Genomic DNA, 20515 nt, shown 5'->3' with positions numbered 1-20515 from the left:
CGCAATAACGAATAGATTGTTGATGGCGATAATGAAACACAACACTGCCGAGTAAACAGGTGACGTAACAATCAGTTTCTTGGGTAAAGGAATGGAGTGCAATAAGGTTCATTCATTCAAGTATACTGCATGCATAGGAAACGAGAAAAGAGCGTTATGGCATGCTCAGCCAAGATTGTTGCAGGCGTGGGTTAGAAATTCCACTGATTTTGACGTAAATACGTCTATACGGAAGGGTCATTCCGCAAAAAAGTGTAACGAAAAAGTGACAGGAAAATGTGTAAGATCTGATAACAATGGTTACCTAGGAAACGTTATCTGTTTACTCGGCATTTTTGTTACCTATAAAACATTACATTACATTAGATCAATCTACCACAGACCCATTTTAAGCGTAACTAATTCAAGTTAAATAAATAATGTCTTAATCAAACTTTACTCCGTCAGCGTAAACAAAACTCCCGTTTCAATTTTAAGGTTCTGTTTCCCATTTCCAGCAATGCGTTTCGTACGCAGGAATGATGTTACCTAGGAAGGGACGATGTCTTGCGCATGCGCAGGACTCTGCACATTGTTGGTAGTTGAAAAAAAGAACAACAAAAATAAGTAGCTTATAATTTGGTTGCATTCAATCATAATTGTAAAAAGTGAATAATTAATATTAAATAAGTTCTCTATCAGAAGGAAATAAATTTAAAAATAATGAGAATTTACATAAGAAAGAAATGCAATTTCATTTTCGCTTGCTTAAAAATAACGTCAGGTTTTATTTTACTTAATTAATTTTAAAAATAATTTTTCAAGGCCCCTGGGCTGTTGACCCCGTCACCGCTGGACCAGGGAAAATGTTTCAGGGGGCCTGAGGGACCCATGTTTCGCGGTTCTGGCGTAGAGAATGGAAGTGTAATGCCTCTCAAGTTGGCTGATCTCTCTTTTCAAGGAGACTGAGTTGGAAATCATAATTGTTATCTCTTTCTGGGTCTAATCCATGACACAATGGAGACTTATATCGCCTATCAACTGAACATGTGATTTCGTTCTGACTTGTTAGGTTCCTGCTTGATTCACCGACATTTCCACAAGACTCACACATTTTTAATACACAAGAAAGTGTTTCAGAAATTTTAAATTAAACTGAATAATTGTGACCAGTGTAACTTTTTATGCTGTTGATTAATAATGCAGTAACTTAAAATGGAACTGGATCTCTGGAGTCCAGCGCACAGACGTGGAGACACGGCGGGCCGTCGGATCTCGTTTGTTTAACGACGATATTTGTAATCTAAAGTGCATTACGTCGAATGATGAGACGAGTAATGAATATTAAATTGTAAAATACGTTGAAAGAAAGGACTACGGCCTAGTTTCCGGTACTAACACAGAATGTGCCTGAAGGAAATAAATAAAACCACGAAAAACTTCAGTCAGGGCAACCGGTCTCGGACCTACATCAAATCGATTGTAGGAATGCGATTATTTAATTCCCGAGGCAGGTTAGAAGCGTAAACGCGAATTTTGCACGAGATTTTCTTGTGCGTAAAAAGTTTCTATTTCGAGTCTGACAACTTGAAATTGTTTACCAGCCACAATTTTTCACGTGCTCAACCACATCACTAAATTCTATGCTGATTTACCATTCCTGGTAATGAAGATGTCCAACAGCATGAGAAATTTAACGACGCATTCGCTGAAAGTTCTGCCACTCGGAGCAAAGTCTGTGTTGGCAAATAATTTCTATTCAGTTTTAATTTGAAATTTGCACGCTGCAGACGCCTCAAGTATCAGGAACTCGTGATGCGACTTCGGAAGGGTACACGTGCACTCAGAGGAGCGACCTGAAGAGATTACTGCGTCTGCGCAGCTAACAGAAAACGGAAAATGCTTTTAATAGGCATTGAATTTCCTCTTCTCCAGTTTTTCCCGTACGCGTGTTCCAATTCAGAAGCAAGTGGGAATCCTTGAAGCCACTCGGCAGGACTCCTTTGACAAGGGACAGATGTCCACTTGCACGAGACAGGATTGAAAAACGCGAGTTGGATGCGAACCCACAATCCCAGTGCCCAAGACGCCCAAAACCGGCTGTGGTCGTCGTCTTGTATAAACTTTATTTTAATTTATTCTTACAAAACTACGCAGAAAGATTGAAGGAAATTGGATCGAGTATTTGAAATATGAATCAAAATCGCGTACAACAAAACTTTTCCATTTAAAGTTTATTAGACAGAAATTATTGCGTTAATATGAAGAAAGAGTGGCCGCGCGGTCTGAGGCGTGGTCTTGTGCCGTTTGGTTTGGGTTCGAATCCCACTCAAGCCATGGATGTTTTTCTGTGTTGTGCTGTTCTGTGCACAGGTAGAGGCCTTGTGACGGCCGATCTCTCGTCCAAGGAGTCCTACCGAATATCTATAGACAAAGCCAACGAAATGTTTGGACCCGCAGTGCTCAGGCACTTGAAGAACGGGACGTTCCCAGTACCCAGTAATAGCTGAGCATCAAGGTCAGATAGCTTATTTATTACCAGTTTAATGTAAATGTGTTCTAACCTGTAACTATTTACAAAAATATTATCAATGGCAGAGTTTGAGTTATTTTGAATTCTTGTGGGAAAACTAACTGTAGGTGTAAGATTAAACGTTGCTAAACGAGAATTTAGACATTGCTTACGGCAGCTTTCAGAGAGATAGTCAATATTTATATCCCCACAGATGTCAAATTCCGTTTTCGGTTTGTAAAGGTAGTCCATAATGCTGTTTATCTTGTTAATAAATGTCACCTGTTGGTGCTCTGTATATTACTAAAAACATAATTTAGACAAATTTGTATCAAATTACACAGCACAGCATTCTACAATTACGTTATTATAATATTCTATTTCAAGCGCTCTGTCTTCCAGTGAACTAGGCTCAAAATATTTCTTTGTACATCAAGTGTCGGGACGACTCTATCATTGAGATATTTTGTGACTTCCTCATAGATAGAGACGAAAATCTTGGTGGCTTTGGTTGCTGTCCTCTGAGTTGTAGCGCCGTGCAGTCTGGAAGAAGCTTACCAAGGTTTGAGAGGACCCTGAGGCCTTCATCGTCGCCTTGTTGATGAAGACAGCAAGGACATATGAAATGTTGGTAAAATAAGACTGCCAGAAATTACAAAGGATTTTGTATCTACTCAGCTGTAAAGCTTGATATTATTATTAAGTGATAAGTAACATCATTGCTGAAAAGAAACTTTCTTTCAGAGACTGTTTACATCATTGTAGAAGACCTCTATTTCATGTAGTTGCCATTGGAAGGTTTGCCTTTTTTATGATTTTCGTACTTGCAATGACAAGCATTCTGAAGTAAGAGTTTCAGAACTGACTATGGCTGTACATTAAAAAAGTCTGTGTGTACTGTTTCACAAAGTTTTAGAATTTTAAACTTTACACTGTGGTGTGTAGTTTCTAAACTAATTAACTGGTGTAAATTAATTGGAATTGTAGTAATCTGCGTTATGACAGTTTGTAGTCCTGTTTGTGGTTACCAAGGTTTTGCAGAATCCTATCACCTCCATCTTAAATCCTGACTACATGGCTTAATACCGTGGAAGACTGTGGCCCAGATTTTCACTGTTATGAAAGCCTCATTTCATGTTGATTTAAATTGCGTCTGGAATAAATATTTGTTGAATAACTGCAAATCATGGAGAAGTGAAATATGTAATTTTCTCCAGCCTGGTGTCATTTCTTTGGCGTTCAATTCAAACATTCCCTTCATCGCCCAATTCTCGAACACTCCGAGTATTGCTCTTCTCTTAAGCTGGGCTGATCAAGTATTTTGTACGGTGAAGAAAGCCTGGAAGGCACTTCATTTTACGATGCGTGTTCTCAAAAAGGGAAATAGTAACACTAAAAGTCTAGCCTACACGTCACTAGTGCGTCCGATTCTGGAATATGGGGCTGCGTGCTGGGATCCTTACAGGGAGTTAGAACGGGTGCGAAAGAAAGCATGTCAATTTGCATATCGTAAGAACTGGGAAACCCTGGCACAGCGTAGAAAGGTAGCACGTATACGAGGTGCGATCGGAAAGTTTCTAGATTGCGCCTATAAAAACCCGTACACTTATCTCAGGTATTAAATTCATCCATCACCCTCGAAGTAGTTCCCCTGGGAGTGAACACAACGATCCCAGCGCCGCTGCCAAGCCTGGAAGCATCCCTGGAAATCTTTCTTTGTCAGCCTGTCAAGCACCATCTGCGATTCTGCCTGAATCTCTTCTATCGTCTCAAATCTCCTTCCCTTTAGCTGAATTTTCATCTTTGGGAAGAGGAAGAAGTCACACGGCGAATAAGGAGGGTGCGGGATGACGGCCATGGTGTTTGAGGCCAAAAACTGCCGAACTTTGAGGGCGGTGTGCGCTGGCGAGTTGTCATGATGTGTCGCATGTGGAGTTCTTTCTTTAGAATCAGCTGACAGGTCCCATAGCCTATCCCAACAATGTCGCACAAGTCGTTGATGGTACGACGTCGATCTTCGTGAATGGCCTGCCGAATCTTCGTAACATTTTCGGGCGTTGTGCTCGAAGATGGTCGTCCAGAACGCTCGTCATCATCGACAGTGGTTCGGCCATTTTTAAAACGTGAATGCCACACAAAAGTTTGTGCACGACCCATTGCGGACTCCCCAAATGCTTGCTTTAGCATTTCATAGGTTTCCATAGCCGTTTTGGCGAGTCTTTGGCAAAATTTGATTTGTTCATGAAAATCCGCCATTCCGAAATCGCAGGAGGGTCGGTGTAGTGCACTACCAAAACGCCCGTAACTAAGAAACAAATGCTAATTTGATGATGCCGGCTGGCACACTGATTCACTATGAATGTAGGCCCAACCCCTTAGCGGCAGAAGCTCGTACTACATCCGGTTCGCCCTCTATTGACACAGTCTGGAAACGTTCTGATCGCACCTCGTACATCAAGTACTTTTAGGAAGAAGGTTAGAAAAGTGATAAATGAGGTACAGGGAAGGGGGGTAAAGTGGAGTGAGGATGGGAAGGCTTCATAAGTGTAGTGAAGTGTAGAGAAGGTTCTGATGAAATGTGAGTGCATCTGTTCATGACGTATGTAATTCATTACTGTTACTATCTTATGTCTGGTTGAATTTTTAAGTTATGTACTTTAGGTTGTCTGTTGTGTTTAAATAGTTGTGCCTTATGGTTTTGTAATCTTATGAGTTGTTTTATTTTGAGTGTGATATGTGTTGTTTTGTTCTGTCTTATTGTTTTTGTTGTCTTATGTTATTTTGTTGTGTCTTGTGTTTTTTGTGTCTTATTGTTTTTTTGACGTGAAAACGTCTTTAAAATCGATGCCGGGTGTGGGGAGGCAATCGCGCCCAAATGAGGGACAGTTTCTGTCGAAGTACGAGGGTCGCTCATTAAGTAATGCCCCACATTTTTTTCCTCAGAACATATTTATTCAAGATGGCTCAAATTTAGTGACAATATAAATCAATGTTTCCTTTACACATACTATTTTTCCACATAGTCCCCATCAACTTGTACGGTTTTACGCCAGCGTGGAACAAGTGCATGCATGCCTTGCCGGTACCAGCTCTTGTCCTGTGCACGTAGCCATGTCCTCACTGCTTGAATCACGCTCTCGTCATCTTCAAATCTTGTTCCGCGGATAGCATCTTTAAGTGGCCCAAAGAGATGGAAGTCGGAGGGTGCCAGATCTGAACTGTAGGGTGGATGGGGTAGCACCGTCCAACCCAATTTGGTGATTTCTTCCCGGGTTCTCAGACTTGTGTGAGGGCGTGCATTGTCGTGCAGGAGCAAAATTTCTGCTGGATGCTTGTGAGGCCGAACTCGTCGAAAACGCTTCTTGAGGGTTTTCAGGGTCCTGATGTACGCGTCTGAATTGATGGTCGCACCTCTTGGCATCACATCCACAAGAATGACCCCCATCACTGTCCCAAAAGACAGTCATCATGACTTTTCCGGCGGAGGGAGTTGTCTTGAATTTCTTCTTTCTCGGTGATTGAGGATGATGCCACTCCATTGACTGCCTTTTTGTCTCTGGCTCAAAGTGGTGTATCCAGGTTTCGTCACCTGTAATGATCCGGGACAGAAAGACCTCTCCCTCAGCATCAAAACGCTCCAACAATTCAGAAGAAATCGTTTTCCTTTGAATCCTGTGGTCTGCTGTGAGACTTCGTGGAACCCATCTTGCGCACACCTTCGAATATGCGAGAGCCTGGATAATTGCAATCACACTTCCATTGCTGACTGAAAGCTGTTGGGCCAATTGTCGAGTTGTGATGCGCCGATCCTCACGAATAATGGCATCCGCGCGGTTCAACATGTCTGGAGTGGCGGCTGTGGCAGGACGCCCAGAGCGCGGCAGATCACGGAGCTCGGTTTCTTCACTTCCTGAACCTTTAACTCTCTTAGCCCAGCGACCAACGGTGCTCCTATCGACTGCACAGCTTCCATACACAGCACACAAACGTTTATGAATGTTCACCACCGTTTCTTTTTCAGCAACAAGGAATTCAATTACAGCTCGTTGCTTGTAACGAGAGTCGTTCACAGACGCCATTTTAACAGTTCACTACAGCTCCGCTATCGGTTGGAATCATTTGAAACTCCGTACACGAACGCGGGAAACATCAAATCTCAAGCATGTAAAAGTACACTTTTCTATCTTCATTATTGGCTGAGAAAAAAATGTGTGGCATTACTTAATGAGCGACCCTCGTAATTTCAAACTTCAATAACTCGGCTGAAAATAGACATGGCGCCGCCATCTTAGTCTCGTTTTAAGGAGGAAGGATGAAAGGTTGTGGCAGTACAGCTCCGACATTCGTGACGGCCGGACGTCGCGAACTGCGCACGCTCAAATTGAACCCACGATTTTCGACTTTCCGGATTCGATACATGTCCATTAATGGGATCATATCTCAGAGACTAATTATCCGATCCGAGTGAAACAAGTGTTGTTTTGAAGAGGAGTGTATATGTTACAACTCATCCTGGCCCCCAAGTATGTATCTCAAAAATGCAAAAAGATACGATGCTGTGATTATGAAAAAGTTTAAAAATGTCCCGATTTTCTTAAAATGTCGCGATATATGAGGGCAAAGTAAAACCAAAATTGCAAAAATCGGGCACGAATGCGTAGAGCACAAAATTCCAAAGAGAATTACACCGAAAACGCCGGTCCCGGACCCAAAACCAACGCACAGTAATGCCGCGAATATAGGCAACGTAAGCGCGCGCTCGGACAACTCTGACGAGCCTGGGTCAAGTATGGATGTATACCAATTAAGAAATAGTCATTTATAAAAATTATTATATTTACAATATCCCTAAGTTAAACTATTAATTATTAATTAATATTTTCGTTAAGAAAGAATAATATAAAAGAACATTTATGAATTTTTTCTTCATATGTAATAGAAAGGTATAGTTCGATAGATGGAATTTTCAATTTTTGTTTTGTTTTATTTATTAAATGAAAGTGTTGTTTTGAAGAGGAGTGTATATGTTACAACTCATAATGGGCTCCAAGTGTGTATCTCAAAAACTCAAAAAGATACGAGGCTGTGAATACCTTCAGAAATTCTTTAAACTTGAACTAGTGAATGATTTGGACAAACCAGCCACGCAAGGGAAAACTTATATAGATTTGACATTTGCAAGAGGTATTCAAATAATTTCAAAGCTATGTATCCTACTTCTCATACCACTACCCTGTATTCAATAAATGTAAGTTGCAAATGAATTAAACGATTCAAAACAAAAATTTTGTTTAATTTCAATATACTATACGCGATTGACGTTTACACGAAAATAACTGCGGCAGTGTCCGACACTGTCTATCATTTTTTTAATTTAGTCTTAAAGTTGTAAAGTATTTTATGGACACCCTGCATTTCTAATTCTATCAAAATTTAGTTTTTATAGTAATAATTCATGATGTGCACAATCGAAAGCTTTAGCAAGATCACAAGATATTCCACCAACATGCGCTTATTATTTAGTGCACTTAAGATTTCATCTGTAAAACTGAACAGGGCTTTATCAGTTGAGAGATTGTTCACCTGCAAAGACGTTGTTTGAGATTAAGAAATCACTTACTGTCTTATATATAACTTTTTTCAAACATTTTAGAGAATGCCGTTATTAATGAAATTGGTTTGTAATTAGACATGCAAGATTTTTCACCTTTTTTATACAGAGGTTTAACTTTGGAATATTTGAGTCGTTCTGGGATAGCTCCCACGGCTAAAGATCGATTGCACAGATAACTTAGAGAAGCACCAATCTGGTCTGTGCAGCTTTTTAGTAACGTTGTAGATATTTGATCGTTACCACATGAATTTATTAAAAATATATTTAGGAATGTGTTAAATTTTGAATCTACATCATATCTGTTTAATACTGACTCCCAGTTTTCATTATTTACGTATGTTATAAATTCTTAATAGTGTAATTATTTATACGTCTGAATTTTTTCCAGTAATTATCATAATTAAAGATAGATTATTAACTAGAAGTTGAGCATCATGATCATAGAGCCCATTTATAACTAGTTCAATAGAAATATGATCTTTCCTGGAACTGTCTATAAAGACTTTATCAGTAGCAGTACTGGAGTAATTTTTAAATCGTGTGGGGACGTTGTCTATTGACATGATATTAAAGGATGTTAGTAGGGAGTTCAGACATTGTTTGAGGTAGATTTGAGTAAGATATTCAACATTAATGTCACCACAAATTACAAATTCTGCCTTAGGTTTATACTGCTTTCTATCATGTTTAAGTTCAAAATCACTTCATTCAATTTTGAAAGTAGTTGATTTCTGGATGTGAAATAATAATACTAGTATCATCAGACCGAGGGCTGATGGTTGCAGGCGGATCATTGACATGTTCGAGGAAATGCATAGGACCAGTAGTGAACCTTGACAAACTCCATGTTTTATGTCACCCCGGTTTGAGTAGGTGCTGTTTTATGAAACGGGTGATTTTATTTCTACTTGGTGTTTCCTGTCGTGAATGTATGATTTAAACCACTGTCCAGCTATGCCTTGAATTCCATAGAAACTTAATCTTGTCGGTAGTAATTCATGCAATCATTTGTCTGGCGTCTGGAAGGATGTGAAGAAACTGTGTTAAAAGTTATTTTCATTACGGCTTCTTGAGTTGTATGAAGGAAGGTATCGTTTCCAGCTTCAGATGGAGGTGAATTTAAGTGACATGCCAATGAGTTGTTCGTGAATGAAGGTACTTATAAAGCTTAGAATTTTACAGCGTCCATCTTAAAGAATAAATAATTAGTGTTCATTCCGGTGTCTGAAGGTTGGTGGTAAAGATGGACGTGAGGTCAGGTCACAGATAAGTTGGGGTGGGGGTATCGACTACATGAATAGAATTCTGAAAGTCAGTGCGCATCAAACTCTTTTATTAGAATTAAGCAGGATCTACACAGCGGGCGCGAAGCCGATGGTCATGTCGTTCAAGTTGAACTCTGAGTAGGTTATAATATATAATATATTTGGTTTAGACTATATACAGAGATCTGTGGCCGCCTAACACCAGGTTTTCACGGCCACAGTCCTTACATACGTAGCACTATTAGCACTACTGCTTACTACAACTATTCCCTAATGCTACTCTACATGACTATTCCTTAATCCCTAATACTATTTACATAACTCTTCCGTATTGTTCTCGTGCCTTCTACCCCAGTGGCAGTTCTAAATTCCTAATTTTGACCTGTCTTTTACATCTTACTTTGTACAGAAATTTCCCTACATCCCTGACCTCCGTGTCATTCGTAGTGCTTAAAATTTTCTTGAAGGCCAACTCTTCGCCAACGGTGAACCACTTGTTCCTCAGGAGCTGTTCCCTCCACCTCCCGGTTTCCGTACACTTTAATAGTATGTGAATCTCGCTTTCTGTCGCCCCACATAAAGGGCATATTTTCCCATCCATGCCCCCCCTCATCCCTCTCAGCTTCCAAATACCCGCTCTGAACCATGCCCATCCCTCTCTCTCCACCCTCGTACAGCAACCAATGTAGCCCTGTCTACCCCACCCTGATTTCATCTCCCCGTACAACGCCAGAGATCTCTTTTCTCTAATTTTAGCAAAAACGTTCTGTCGTTCTATGGCGTTGCACCTTTCCTTTAAAATTTCGCACGTCCTGCCCGCACTTCTTCCTTGCGGATCCTGCCAAATATACCCCAACCCTAATTTATCTAATTCCTCTTTTACCCCCTTAGCCCATCCCCCAATTTTCAAGTTCAGTACCTGCCAGTCGTAGCATCTCCTTACTAAATCATCCCTGTCCATTTGCAAAATCCTTAACCAAAATTTTGTGACCAACCCTAAAACCTTGCTCCTCCTGCTGTCTCTCCCCAGTTCCACTTCGGCTACCCCATTTGCTCCGACCCTTGGTATCCCTAAGACCTTCTTACAAAATCTCCCGTGGATTACATCAACTTCTTTCCATCCCTCCTCTAATCCCCATATTTCCGCCCCATACATCATTCTCGATTCACATACCATCTCGTATACATTTTCTAAAATATTTATCCTCATATGTGGCATTCTGGCTAAGCACTTATCTATCGCCACTAAGGCCTGCTTCCCTTTCGCCACTACTTTAGCCTTTTGTTTAGCCCACCCTCCTGTGCTTTCCAGGGTCACACCCAGGTAGCATATTTCCTTCACTGTTTCTATTATTTTGCCATTCATAAACCACCTCTCATCCTTTATCAATTTCCCTCCCCTCTTGCATACCAATACTTTCGCCTTCTCCAAGTTGCATTTCAAGTTCCATTCCTTGCAGTACTTCGCCACTTGGTTGATTCCCTTCTGCAAGCCGTTCACCGTAAACGACCCAAATGCTAAATCATCCGCAAACAACAACCCCGGAATTGATTCATCCCCTATCACAGGCGCGTGTATGTTTCCTTCCTGGATATAGTCGATAACATCATCAATAAAAATGTTAAACAAATAGGGGCTCAGACTGCACCCTTGCCTAACATCTCTACTTTGTTCAACCAGGTCCGTCACTTCGTTTTCTCCACACTTCACACAAAATTTGGTTCCCTCATACATTCTCTTGATACATTCAACCATTCCTCCACTCACTCCCTTCCGTCTCATTTTAAACCATAAGGCCTTCCTATCAATCGCGTCAAAGGCTTTTTCCAGGTCCACCAAACACCAGTATATACGGCCTCTTTTAACGCTTAGATACCTGTCAATTGCGGTTTTGATAATAAAGATATTATCTGTGGTTCTTTTCCCTTTTACGAATCCCGCTTGGTACCTTGACAGGATTTTATTACCTAGTACTTGCGCAGGAAGACTGCGCCCAACACGAACGGGTCCTCGTCGTCCGATGTGGGGAACACCAAGATCTGACAGAAGCCACTTTCGTCCTGCGTCAACAGATCAGAGCATTGGAACTTCCGCTCAGAAAGTGGTCAAGACATTCCCCGCCATTGGTTCAAGGTCTATTACTGTGTTCACAACAGACCACACCTTCACACAAGTTCCCAAAGTTTGTTTTAAGTTTTATCCTTCCTCGAGGCTTTCTTACTAAAATTGTGTGAACATTTCTTACATCCTCCACACGTACGCCATCCTTATTTATGTCATCTCACGCTATGGAGTGGAGTTATTTTTTGAGAAAGTGATAGTAGGCCCGCAAATTGCCCGTATTTTAAGGATGTCTAAGGTACATTTATTGTTCTGTTCACGTCAGAACCAATAACCACATGTCTTGCGACTTCAAAATCACCGTGGAAAAATACTAACAAACGAAGATTTATTTAAATAAAAATCTGCTTGGAAAAGATTAAATCGTCGCTTCCTGTATGAGAAAAAGGAAGCTTATTGAGCACAACACATAAGACGATTGTTCCGCAACTTTCTGTAGTCTACTGGGAGGTCTCTCAACAGCTGATACTACCGCAGTTAATGTTAATGTTAAACCTGTAAAGTAGAATATTTTAATAACTCTGCCTGGTAGCCACGATCCTGTGCCAACTTCATTAAATGACATTTACATGTACTGCTACTAATATAAAGGCGACAAAACTTTAATATAATTAAAGAAACTAGAAAAAGAGGCTCTTGGATGTCGCGTTGCATAACTCACCCTGGAAACGTAGAAATCTCTTTCCAACGAGAAGTCATGGCCTCCGAGTCTGAAGTTTAGATTTGGAAGACCATGAAGTTGATCACACGGTAGCTGCTGCCGCTGCTGAAGAAACAGAGGTCTGAGTTAAAATTCATCTTGCATTTCTTGCATCCTTAGTCCAGACTACACGACAAGCACAGTGGAAATCACGACGTTGTTAAGCCAATACAAATTACATTGTAATTTAGGGTAATGTAATCAGTAGGCTGGAGGCTGTCAACTCTAAGAAGTTTATATTATTTATAGTTTATTTAACGATACCTTTTAATTATCTAAGAGCATATAGCGCCGAATGAGAGGATGACACTGAATAAAAAATTGGAGTGGAATGAAAGGAAGAGGTCGTGGCCTCATTTAAGTTACTGTGCCAATTATGTTGAACTTTGTTTTTGAGGTTGACGTACCCCGTTCACAGCGAGTTGTTTTGGCAGTTGGTAGTACAGGAGGCGAGGGACGTAGATGGCAGTGTTACCAGTGTCCACGACAGCGTCGTACTTGTCTGCTCCAGAGATTTCGACGCCATCGACCGCAAAACTGAAACACAGGCGAGAAGTGAATCGTGGTCTAGAGCACCCCTGCCCTCTGAACCCCAGATCTCATTAGACTGCTGCCACTTTACCTGTCCACTCCGACCATTAACGCATCCTTCGAGATGATGTTCACGTATTTCAGGTTCCCGATGTACAGCTTCGGGTCCGAGCCACCGAGGATCAGCTCGCTTCCCTCTTGACCGTCCCTTTACAGTGCATAAGAGATTTTCTCTTGTTAATACAACCATGAAGCAACAAGTACCTCCGAGTCTTAGAGTATGCTCGGGTGACCGTATGGACATTGCACGCGCACAAGTTTATGCGGAGGCTACTCACTTCTTGATGTACAGCGAGAACGTAGGCTCCCGGATCAAGTTGTTGTTGGGGGTGGCCCGCGAGGGGTCTTGCGACCCTTCCTGGAAGGACAGACCCAAAATGCCGTCAACTGGGGCTTTTAGGTGGTAGGCTTGGTAGAAGCCGTTCGCTGACACGAACGCGACGTCTGGGATGCGGATTCCTCCCACCTGTAACGCATGGATTGCGACTTGTACGAGGTGCGATCAGAAAGTTTCAAGACTGCGCCTATAAAAAACCCGTACACTTATCTCAGGTATTAAATTCATCCATCACCCTCGAAGTAGTTCCCCTGGGAGTGAACACAACGATCAAAGCGCCGCTGCCAAGCCTGGAAGCATCCCTGGAAATCTTTCTTTGTCAGCCTGTCAAGCACCATCTGCGATTCTGCCTGAATCTCTTCTATCGTCTCAAATCTCCTTCCCTTTAGCTGAATTTTCATCTTTGGGAAGAGGAAGAAGTCACACGGCGAATAAGGAGGGTGCGGGATGACGGCCATGGTGTTTGAGGCCAAAAACTGCCGAACTTTGAGGGCGGTGTGCGCTGGCGAGTTGTCATGATGCGTCGCATGTGGAGTTCTTTCTTTAGAATCAGCTGACAGGTCCCATAGCCTATCCCAACAATGTCGCACAAGTCGTTGATGGTACGACGTCGATCTTCGTGAATGGCCTGCCGAATCTTCCTAACATTTTCGGGCGTTGTGCTCGAAGATGGTCGTCCAGAACGCTCGTCATCATCGACAGAGGTTCGGCCATTTTTAAAACGTGAATGCCACACAAAAGTTTGTGCACGACCCATTGCGGACTCCCCAAATGCTTGCTTTAGCATTTCATAGGTTTCCATAGCCGTTTTGGCGAGTCTTTGGCAAAATTTGATTTGTTCATGAAAATCCGCCATTCCGAAATCGCAGGAGGGTCGGTGTAATGCACTACCAAAACGCCCGTAACTAAGAAACAAATGCTAATTCGATGATGCCGGCTGGCACACTGATTCACTATGAATGTAGGCCCAACCTCTTAGCGGCAGAAGCTCGTACTACATCCGGTTCGCCCTCTATTGACACAGTCTTGAAACTTTCCGACCGCACCTCGTATGCGCCCTGTGAGCTGTGTGAAACAGCTGAACAGCGTACATGTTTAATACCCAGTTGCCACTTCGTGATTTGTGTTCGTGGGTTTCTTGTGTACTTTTTTTCGCTTTACAAGTTGCCGTTCTTTCTCTCGAAGGCTTGTGCTTACAGAAAATGTTTCTAGAATTACGTCTTTCAATAATACTGTCATGTCACATTCGCTTCCATGGTAAATTGAAACATTTTTGTGAATTAAATATCTTGGAAATTTGTCTTTCAAGATTGTGACGCCTTGTAGTCTTGTACCTGGTGACCAAGGTGGAATGCCGAGGCAATGCATTTCACCGGCGACACAACTCAGAAGACCGCAGTCCACACTATCGCCGCAGCGAAAACTTCTGACCTCCGTGAAATAGCTTATGACACTGATTATGGTGTCTGTATCAGACGATGCAATCTTATGCACAGGAGACCAATTTATTTTTTTTTTCCGCAAAAGAATTGTCGTTTTCACCAGTGAACACTTTAATTGCTATGCAAACATGTTAACAACTGAAGCCTGGATTTTCTGAACTGAGTACGAGGGTTGATGATTCATACTCACTGTCAGCGTATCCATGGCAACAGGACCGTACACTTTTATCTCGGCGTACGACAGGGAGATGTTTCCGTACTGCTTTTCCAGGTGGTACGTGTCTGACAGGTCCGCCCTGAAGACGTCGTGGTACTCTACAGCACAAGAGAAACGCGCGGATTAACGAGAAACTTGGGCCTGTCACCTAGAAAGAGCCCGACTCTGGAGTCCACGTCAGTTCTACGCACATCCTCACAATTTATTTGCCGAGAAAAATCGTGGTCCGTGTTTAAGTTGTTCGTAATTTAACTGAGTTATTCCGGTCTAAATCTGGGAAAGAAACTTAGAATAGCCTACGACCGCGTTCTTGTCTCTCTCTCTAATTCCGAAAAATATAATAATTCGTTTCATTGTTACGTAACTCTTGTCGTTGAAACAGCGCTCTTTGAAGCCGAATGAGCAAGTACACGATATTATCTGCCAGTGTGTGTATTTACTCTGAATGTCCCCGACTAAATCTCCCTTCATTTTTCACATGTACAAACGTATAATATTCGTTTGGTATAATTATTAATTCAAAATGGACTCTTGTAAGTGAGGGGACTTTGCCACAGCCTTCCGAGTTCCTGGGGTTGAGACGGAGAGAGGATAGACGTTATATCTTTGGGGGGGGGAGAAGTATCGCCTGTGAAAGTTCCCAGGCATTGCTCACTCGCCCTTCTTCGAAACTCGTTGTGTCTGTGTATTCAGTTCACACCCGGAAGACACGCATGTCCATCGCGAAGATCAGTAATATCTTCAGCATTTGCTGAGGCAACAGATTTGTCTCGTGACAGAATGGGGCGTCACTTGCCGAAGCGCTGCGAAGATTGTGTTCTGAGTTTCAACGAGTTTGGCTACGTACTGCAGTAATGCGGAGTCGACTTGCACATTTCGACGGACCCGACGTACAGGTCGGACGAACCCGTGTCCATCAGCACCCTGAACCTTTGGGGAGGAGTCCCTAGGTAGATCTGCCCTAGAAGTCCGATCTGAAATGAAAGTCGCAGAGCAAAAACAAATGAATTGCTGTTCACATTTCGGTGTTTGATCATACGCCATGTTAATTTTTAATTTCTGGATAAGTTTTGTAAAGGATAATTGATTTAGTGATCAGTTTTTACAAATGTTGCTAGGAGGGGGTTCCTTGGACCTCAGTCGAAAGAGAAAATTATTTGTGGCCTGAGGTAAGAGAAAAGTTTGACCACCCCGAATCAGTCTCGCGACAAGATTCCGTGGCGACCTCTTGAAGACACGGGAACACGACTTAGGGCTACATGACAGACGAGGCCACGCAAAAGACAGGGGGGCTCTGCCCTGTGGATGCTACGCTTTGTATCTACTTACTTTGGGAGCCATTATCACTTCCTCGGTGGTGCCATCTGCTGCTATAATCTGGTGTTTTTCGGCGCCCCGAAAAACTACTTGTTGTAAAGGAACCCTGTTTGGACAGAAAACAAGAACACAAGAGTTTGGAGCTGCGTGCATTTCTTTAGTCCAACTCGCATTCTGATGATGCGTGCGTTCTTTTCCACTCATGTCGTACTGTTTATCCTGACACTTTCATAACAAATTACTCTTTTTTTTGCTGTTTCTCCTTTAGACTATGGCATGCCCGAAAACACCCCTCGCTTTCTTTCTGAGTAAATGTTTAAAGCGGCTGGATTGCTGTAATCGTAGAATTTAACACTTTCCATTCTGCTTCTGTTAAAAACCATTTTCTGTTCGTGTGTTTTCATGATAACATGTACTTTATGCTATTAAAAAGCCCGAATAGTTAGCTTAAATGTTGAGAGATGGCGATCACGTTTATTTTTCTGATCTTATTCACCTGACAAACCCAGATCGGAAAAGTCAGTACTTCTAACGATATTTGTCGTGCGTAACTTGCAAAGGGTTACGTCCGAAAGGAAATCCCTGCCCTCTCTTTGTGGAAGACCGTACTAAGTACCGACTGTCGAATTGCAGACAAGCAGTCGCCCTGACGATGGAAATAGTCAGAATTGTTGGACATTTTAAATGATGAGAATTCTAGATCAATCCGTGATGTACCACAAGATTTCCTTTTTTATATAGAAAGATTGATCTAAGCAATAACGCTGTTGAACTTATACGGGAAGGGGTTGCGCGATTTGAATATCACCTCGTGCTCTGATTTTCTCCGCTGGTGTTCGTGTAATTTCTCAGTGTGTTCAGGTAAATATGTGTCGAAGTCCGCCGGTGGCTGTGCCGCTGGGACTACGAAAGGCAGCTTCTGTCGCTGTGATCGTGCATAGCTGATAGGCCGTGCTGGCGGCATAGTCGACAGATACCCTCACCGTATTTAGTTCGTTCTACGTGCGTCTGAACTTCTCAGTTTCATTGGCCTAGTGCTTTTTTTAACACTTAATTCCCTCAGTTTAAATTCTAACAGTATTTTCATTTCTTCTAGAACTCACCTTACTACGTCGTGGCAGGATGTCGCAACCACGAAGAGGACGACGAGCAGTTGAACAGCAGACATCTTGGTGGTGTTGCTTCAAGCTCAAGATGAGGCACACAGCTCCTCCACTAGCTTATATACCAGCCCTCTCATGATTGCCTTAATCTCCAACTGACGTCACACGTCGTCTCCTTAGACACAGGTGATACTTAATGGCGCACTCGTGCACACTCAGCACGTTTGTGTCTCGAAGGTGGCACCAGGTGGTTGGTGTGTCACATAATTTAAATTTGAATTCAAAGTTGATAAACTTTACGATCAGCTGCATCCCCTTTAGGATTCTTGAAGAAGCATACATTTTAAAATGTCTCTCGTACCGTATGGGAACCATAACTCTGTTGTTGTACACACATGTATTGCTTCTTGAATGTCTTAGATGTGGGATGTTGCGCCATGTAGTCTGATAGAAGTTCAACGACGTTACAGAGGAGCTTGCTGCCTCCACCATCAGTGTGTGTGATTTCTCCTTTCAGTCAGTTTCTACTAGACTTCACCGCGTAACATCCGGGAAGACACCTATACTCATACTAACTGGTTAACAGACAAATTAAATACCTAATAAACTAAACTGTTAATCAAAATTTAACCATTCAGTTAATCAAATAAGTAACTTCATGGCACTGCTCCTTCCTCAGGAAGTTGACAGTATTTTATCTGATACCATCTTCAGGGTATAAGATTGAGGACGCAGATTTGTCTTAATCTTTTGCTCCCTAGAAAACCTCGAATTTCATTTTCGAACACTTGCGAGTTAAAACTGTTTGCCTGAATTTGGTGAATAAGTGCCAATGTAATTCGCTGTGTGCATTGAGTGGAGGTTGTGGCTGTGGCACATTTGAGAATTTTATGATTTCTAGTGAATATGTGGGTCATAGCATATTGAAATTTAAGGTTAGGTATTGTTAATGGAGGTGAGTAGTGACTGTTTCTGAAATGATTTTGTTAATTAGAGGTGGTGTTACACATGTGGGTGTGGTTTGTTTAGCGTTTAATAAGTACTCGTTACAAAGTAATAAGTCAGTCAGTGACAATGTAAGTACAGGTAGCCCTCGATTTAAGCCGGGGATGTGTTCCTCGACTAACCGGCGTAATCGGAATCGGCGTAAATTGAACCTCTTTTATAATGTAAATCAATGGGAAGTCAATGACACGCGTTCCCAGCACTCAAACATTGACGAGAAATATTTTGGAAATACATTTAAAGCTCTGAAATATCATAAATAAAATAAAGGGAATTTAAAAAATATATTTTGTACACTTACAATCGGCAATTCGTTGATCCCCGCGACTGACTGCAATACTTTCATGTGATTGATGTGTACAGTCATCTCTGCTGTTATGCGATAGTTGCATTCATGTAAGACTTCGACCTATAGAAAATCGCGTGGTAAAAACAACCCCGGGGCCTTCACAAAGATTAAATTAGTCCTTTGAAAGTTTAAAGCGCCAGGAATGAAATTGCATAAGAGCAAACTCGCATATGCAAAAGTTTGCATTTCACAAACAGATTTTATCGATTTATCGATGTCATTGGAGCAAATTCGCGTTAACGAAAGATACGTAATTGCTGAGATGACTATATTTATAATTTTTATTCCAAATCAGCGACGTAAGAATTACGATTTAGTATAAGAATTAGTACGTGAAACATTGTAAAACGTTGTAAATAATAGTATTTTATTTTCACTTTTTGACTTTCTGGTTTCAAAATAGGCGTTATTCTGAATCGGCGCAAATCGAGGGCTACCTGTAATTACGTTTTGTTGGTATGAGATTATGGCACATAGTGATTGAAGCTGATATGATATTTTCTGTGCTAGTGGTAAATTTGAGAGATTGATATGCTCAGCAAGGCGGTAAGTTATAATGCTTGTACATTTGGGGTTAGGTATTCATTCCTCGCATTTGGAAGTTTTGATTCCAGGTATCAGCTCATAAGTTTTTAAACATATCCAAACAGTGAGTTTGCTCATGATTTGTGCTTGACATTTTAAAGACTAGATATTTTTTGGTGGCTGGAGATAAAGTTTTGTTTGCAGTGAAATCTATATTTTAACCAAATGCTGCATTAAAGAGAAATTGTTCTGTTCATATAAGCACAACTAAAAGTTTAGTAACTGTAATAAACAGAGAGCAAATAATAATTGTCATGTGACATGACAGCGGTAACCAAAAGGTTACGGCTAATGAAGCGACAATCAAACTACGACCTGATGGCCAAGCTGTATAATTCTTCAAAAAATGAAAGTTCATTTTGTGTGTTTATAAATAAAATTCAAATCATATTAAATTTATAATTTTAGTTTTTATATATATTTTTACATTTTTTTCTACAATATTTGTTGGATTGTATACACATTAATTATTAATGTTTTTTGTTACAATAATTACACATCCTACGCTGACACTCGCTGTGCAAATCAACACCCACAGGTGAAAATCTTCGAGCCCGGAGGCTTCCTGGCATCCGCAAAACTTCGCGTTGTATCGGGCCGCATACACGTAGAACCGAGCAAGCTGAGGCGCGGAACAAAACAAAAAGATCAGAAAACTAAATTCTGGGGTGGGGGAGAGCTTCATGATTAAATGTGTTATGTATGTCTGAGTGACTGACATTTATTTTAGCACCTGAGTTCCCAGAGAAGGAATTGACCAATGAGGTTTGCATACATTGAGTGGTAGGCAATTGTGATTTTGTAAAGTAACATATAATTGAAGATATCCGTCTTCTGGGTTGTTGCGCTGTGTAGTCTGGTCGATGTTAACCAACGTTTCAGAGGTCATACTGCCTCCGACATCGCCCTGATGACGGAGGCAGTATGACCTCTGAAACGTTGGTAAACATCGACCAGACTACACAGCGCAACAACCCAGAAGACAGAAATCTTCATACTCTGATGACGGAGGCAGTATGACCTCTGAAACGTTGGTTAACATCGACCAGACTACACAGCACAACAACCCAGAAGACAGAAATCTTCATACTCTGATGACGGAGGCAGTATGTCCTCTGAACCGTTGGTTAACATCGACCAGACTACACAGCGCAACAACCCAGAAGACGGATATCTTCATATTCACCGCTGTGAGAACCTCAAGTCTTACATAACATATAATTCTTAAGAAGACAGTCTTTTTTCAGTTAATATCTTTGAAGTCAACTTAACAAAGAATATTTACATTTCTTATTTCAAATATAACTCCAAATTGTTTGTTATTGAAATAAGTTTTGATGGCATGAAGACTTGTATCACAGCCTGGATCATCATCAT

The 20515-nt window shown here is 41.4% G+C and overlaps 1 protein-coding gene across 1 annotated transcript; it reads right to left on the bottom strand.

Annotated features, from left to right (window-relative positions):
• Positions 1-10165: 10165 nt before the first annotated feature.
• LOC147873146 (uncharacterized) lies at positions 10166-17350 on the bottom strand. Its single transcript, XM_087352604.1, has 11 exons — positions 17200-17350; positions 16109-16202; positions 15627-15753; positions 14753-14877; positions 13062-13249; positions 12815-12931; positions 12600-12729; positions 12154-12258; positions 11346-11431; positions 10366-11247; positions 10166-10208 (listed from the first exon to the last, which is right to left on the bottom strand). The coding sequence occupies exons 1-11, from the start codon at positions 17262-17264 to the stop codon at positions 10166-10168; spliced, it is 1962 nt and encodes a 653-aa protein (XP_087208730.1). The 5' UTR covers positions 17265-17350.
• Positions 17351-20515: the final 3165 nt, after the last annotated feature.

The sequence above is a fragment of the Zootermopsis nevadensis genome, unplaced genomic scaffold (genome assembly GCF_977971745.1).
Source record: "Zootermopsis nevadensis isolate Lab colony 2312 unplaced genomic scaffold, Znev_1.0 Znev_ptg000021l, whole genome shotgun sequence".
In the NCBI taxonomy this organism is placed as follows: Eukaryota; Metazoa; Arthropoda; class Insecta; order Blattodea; family Termopsidae; genus Zootermopsis; species Zootermopsis nevadensis.
Note: the sequence above shows the minus strand (reverse complement) of the source record. Positions and strands in the feature narration are given on the sequence as shown.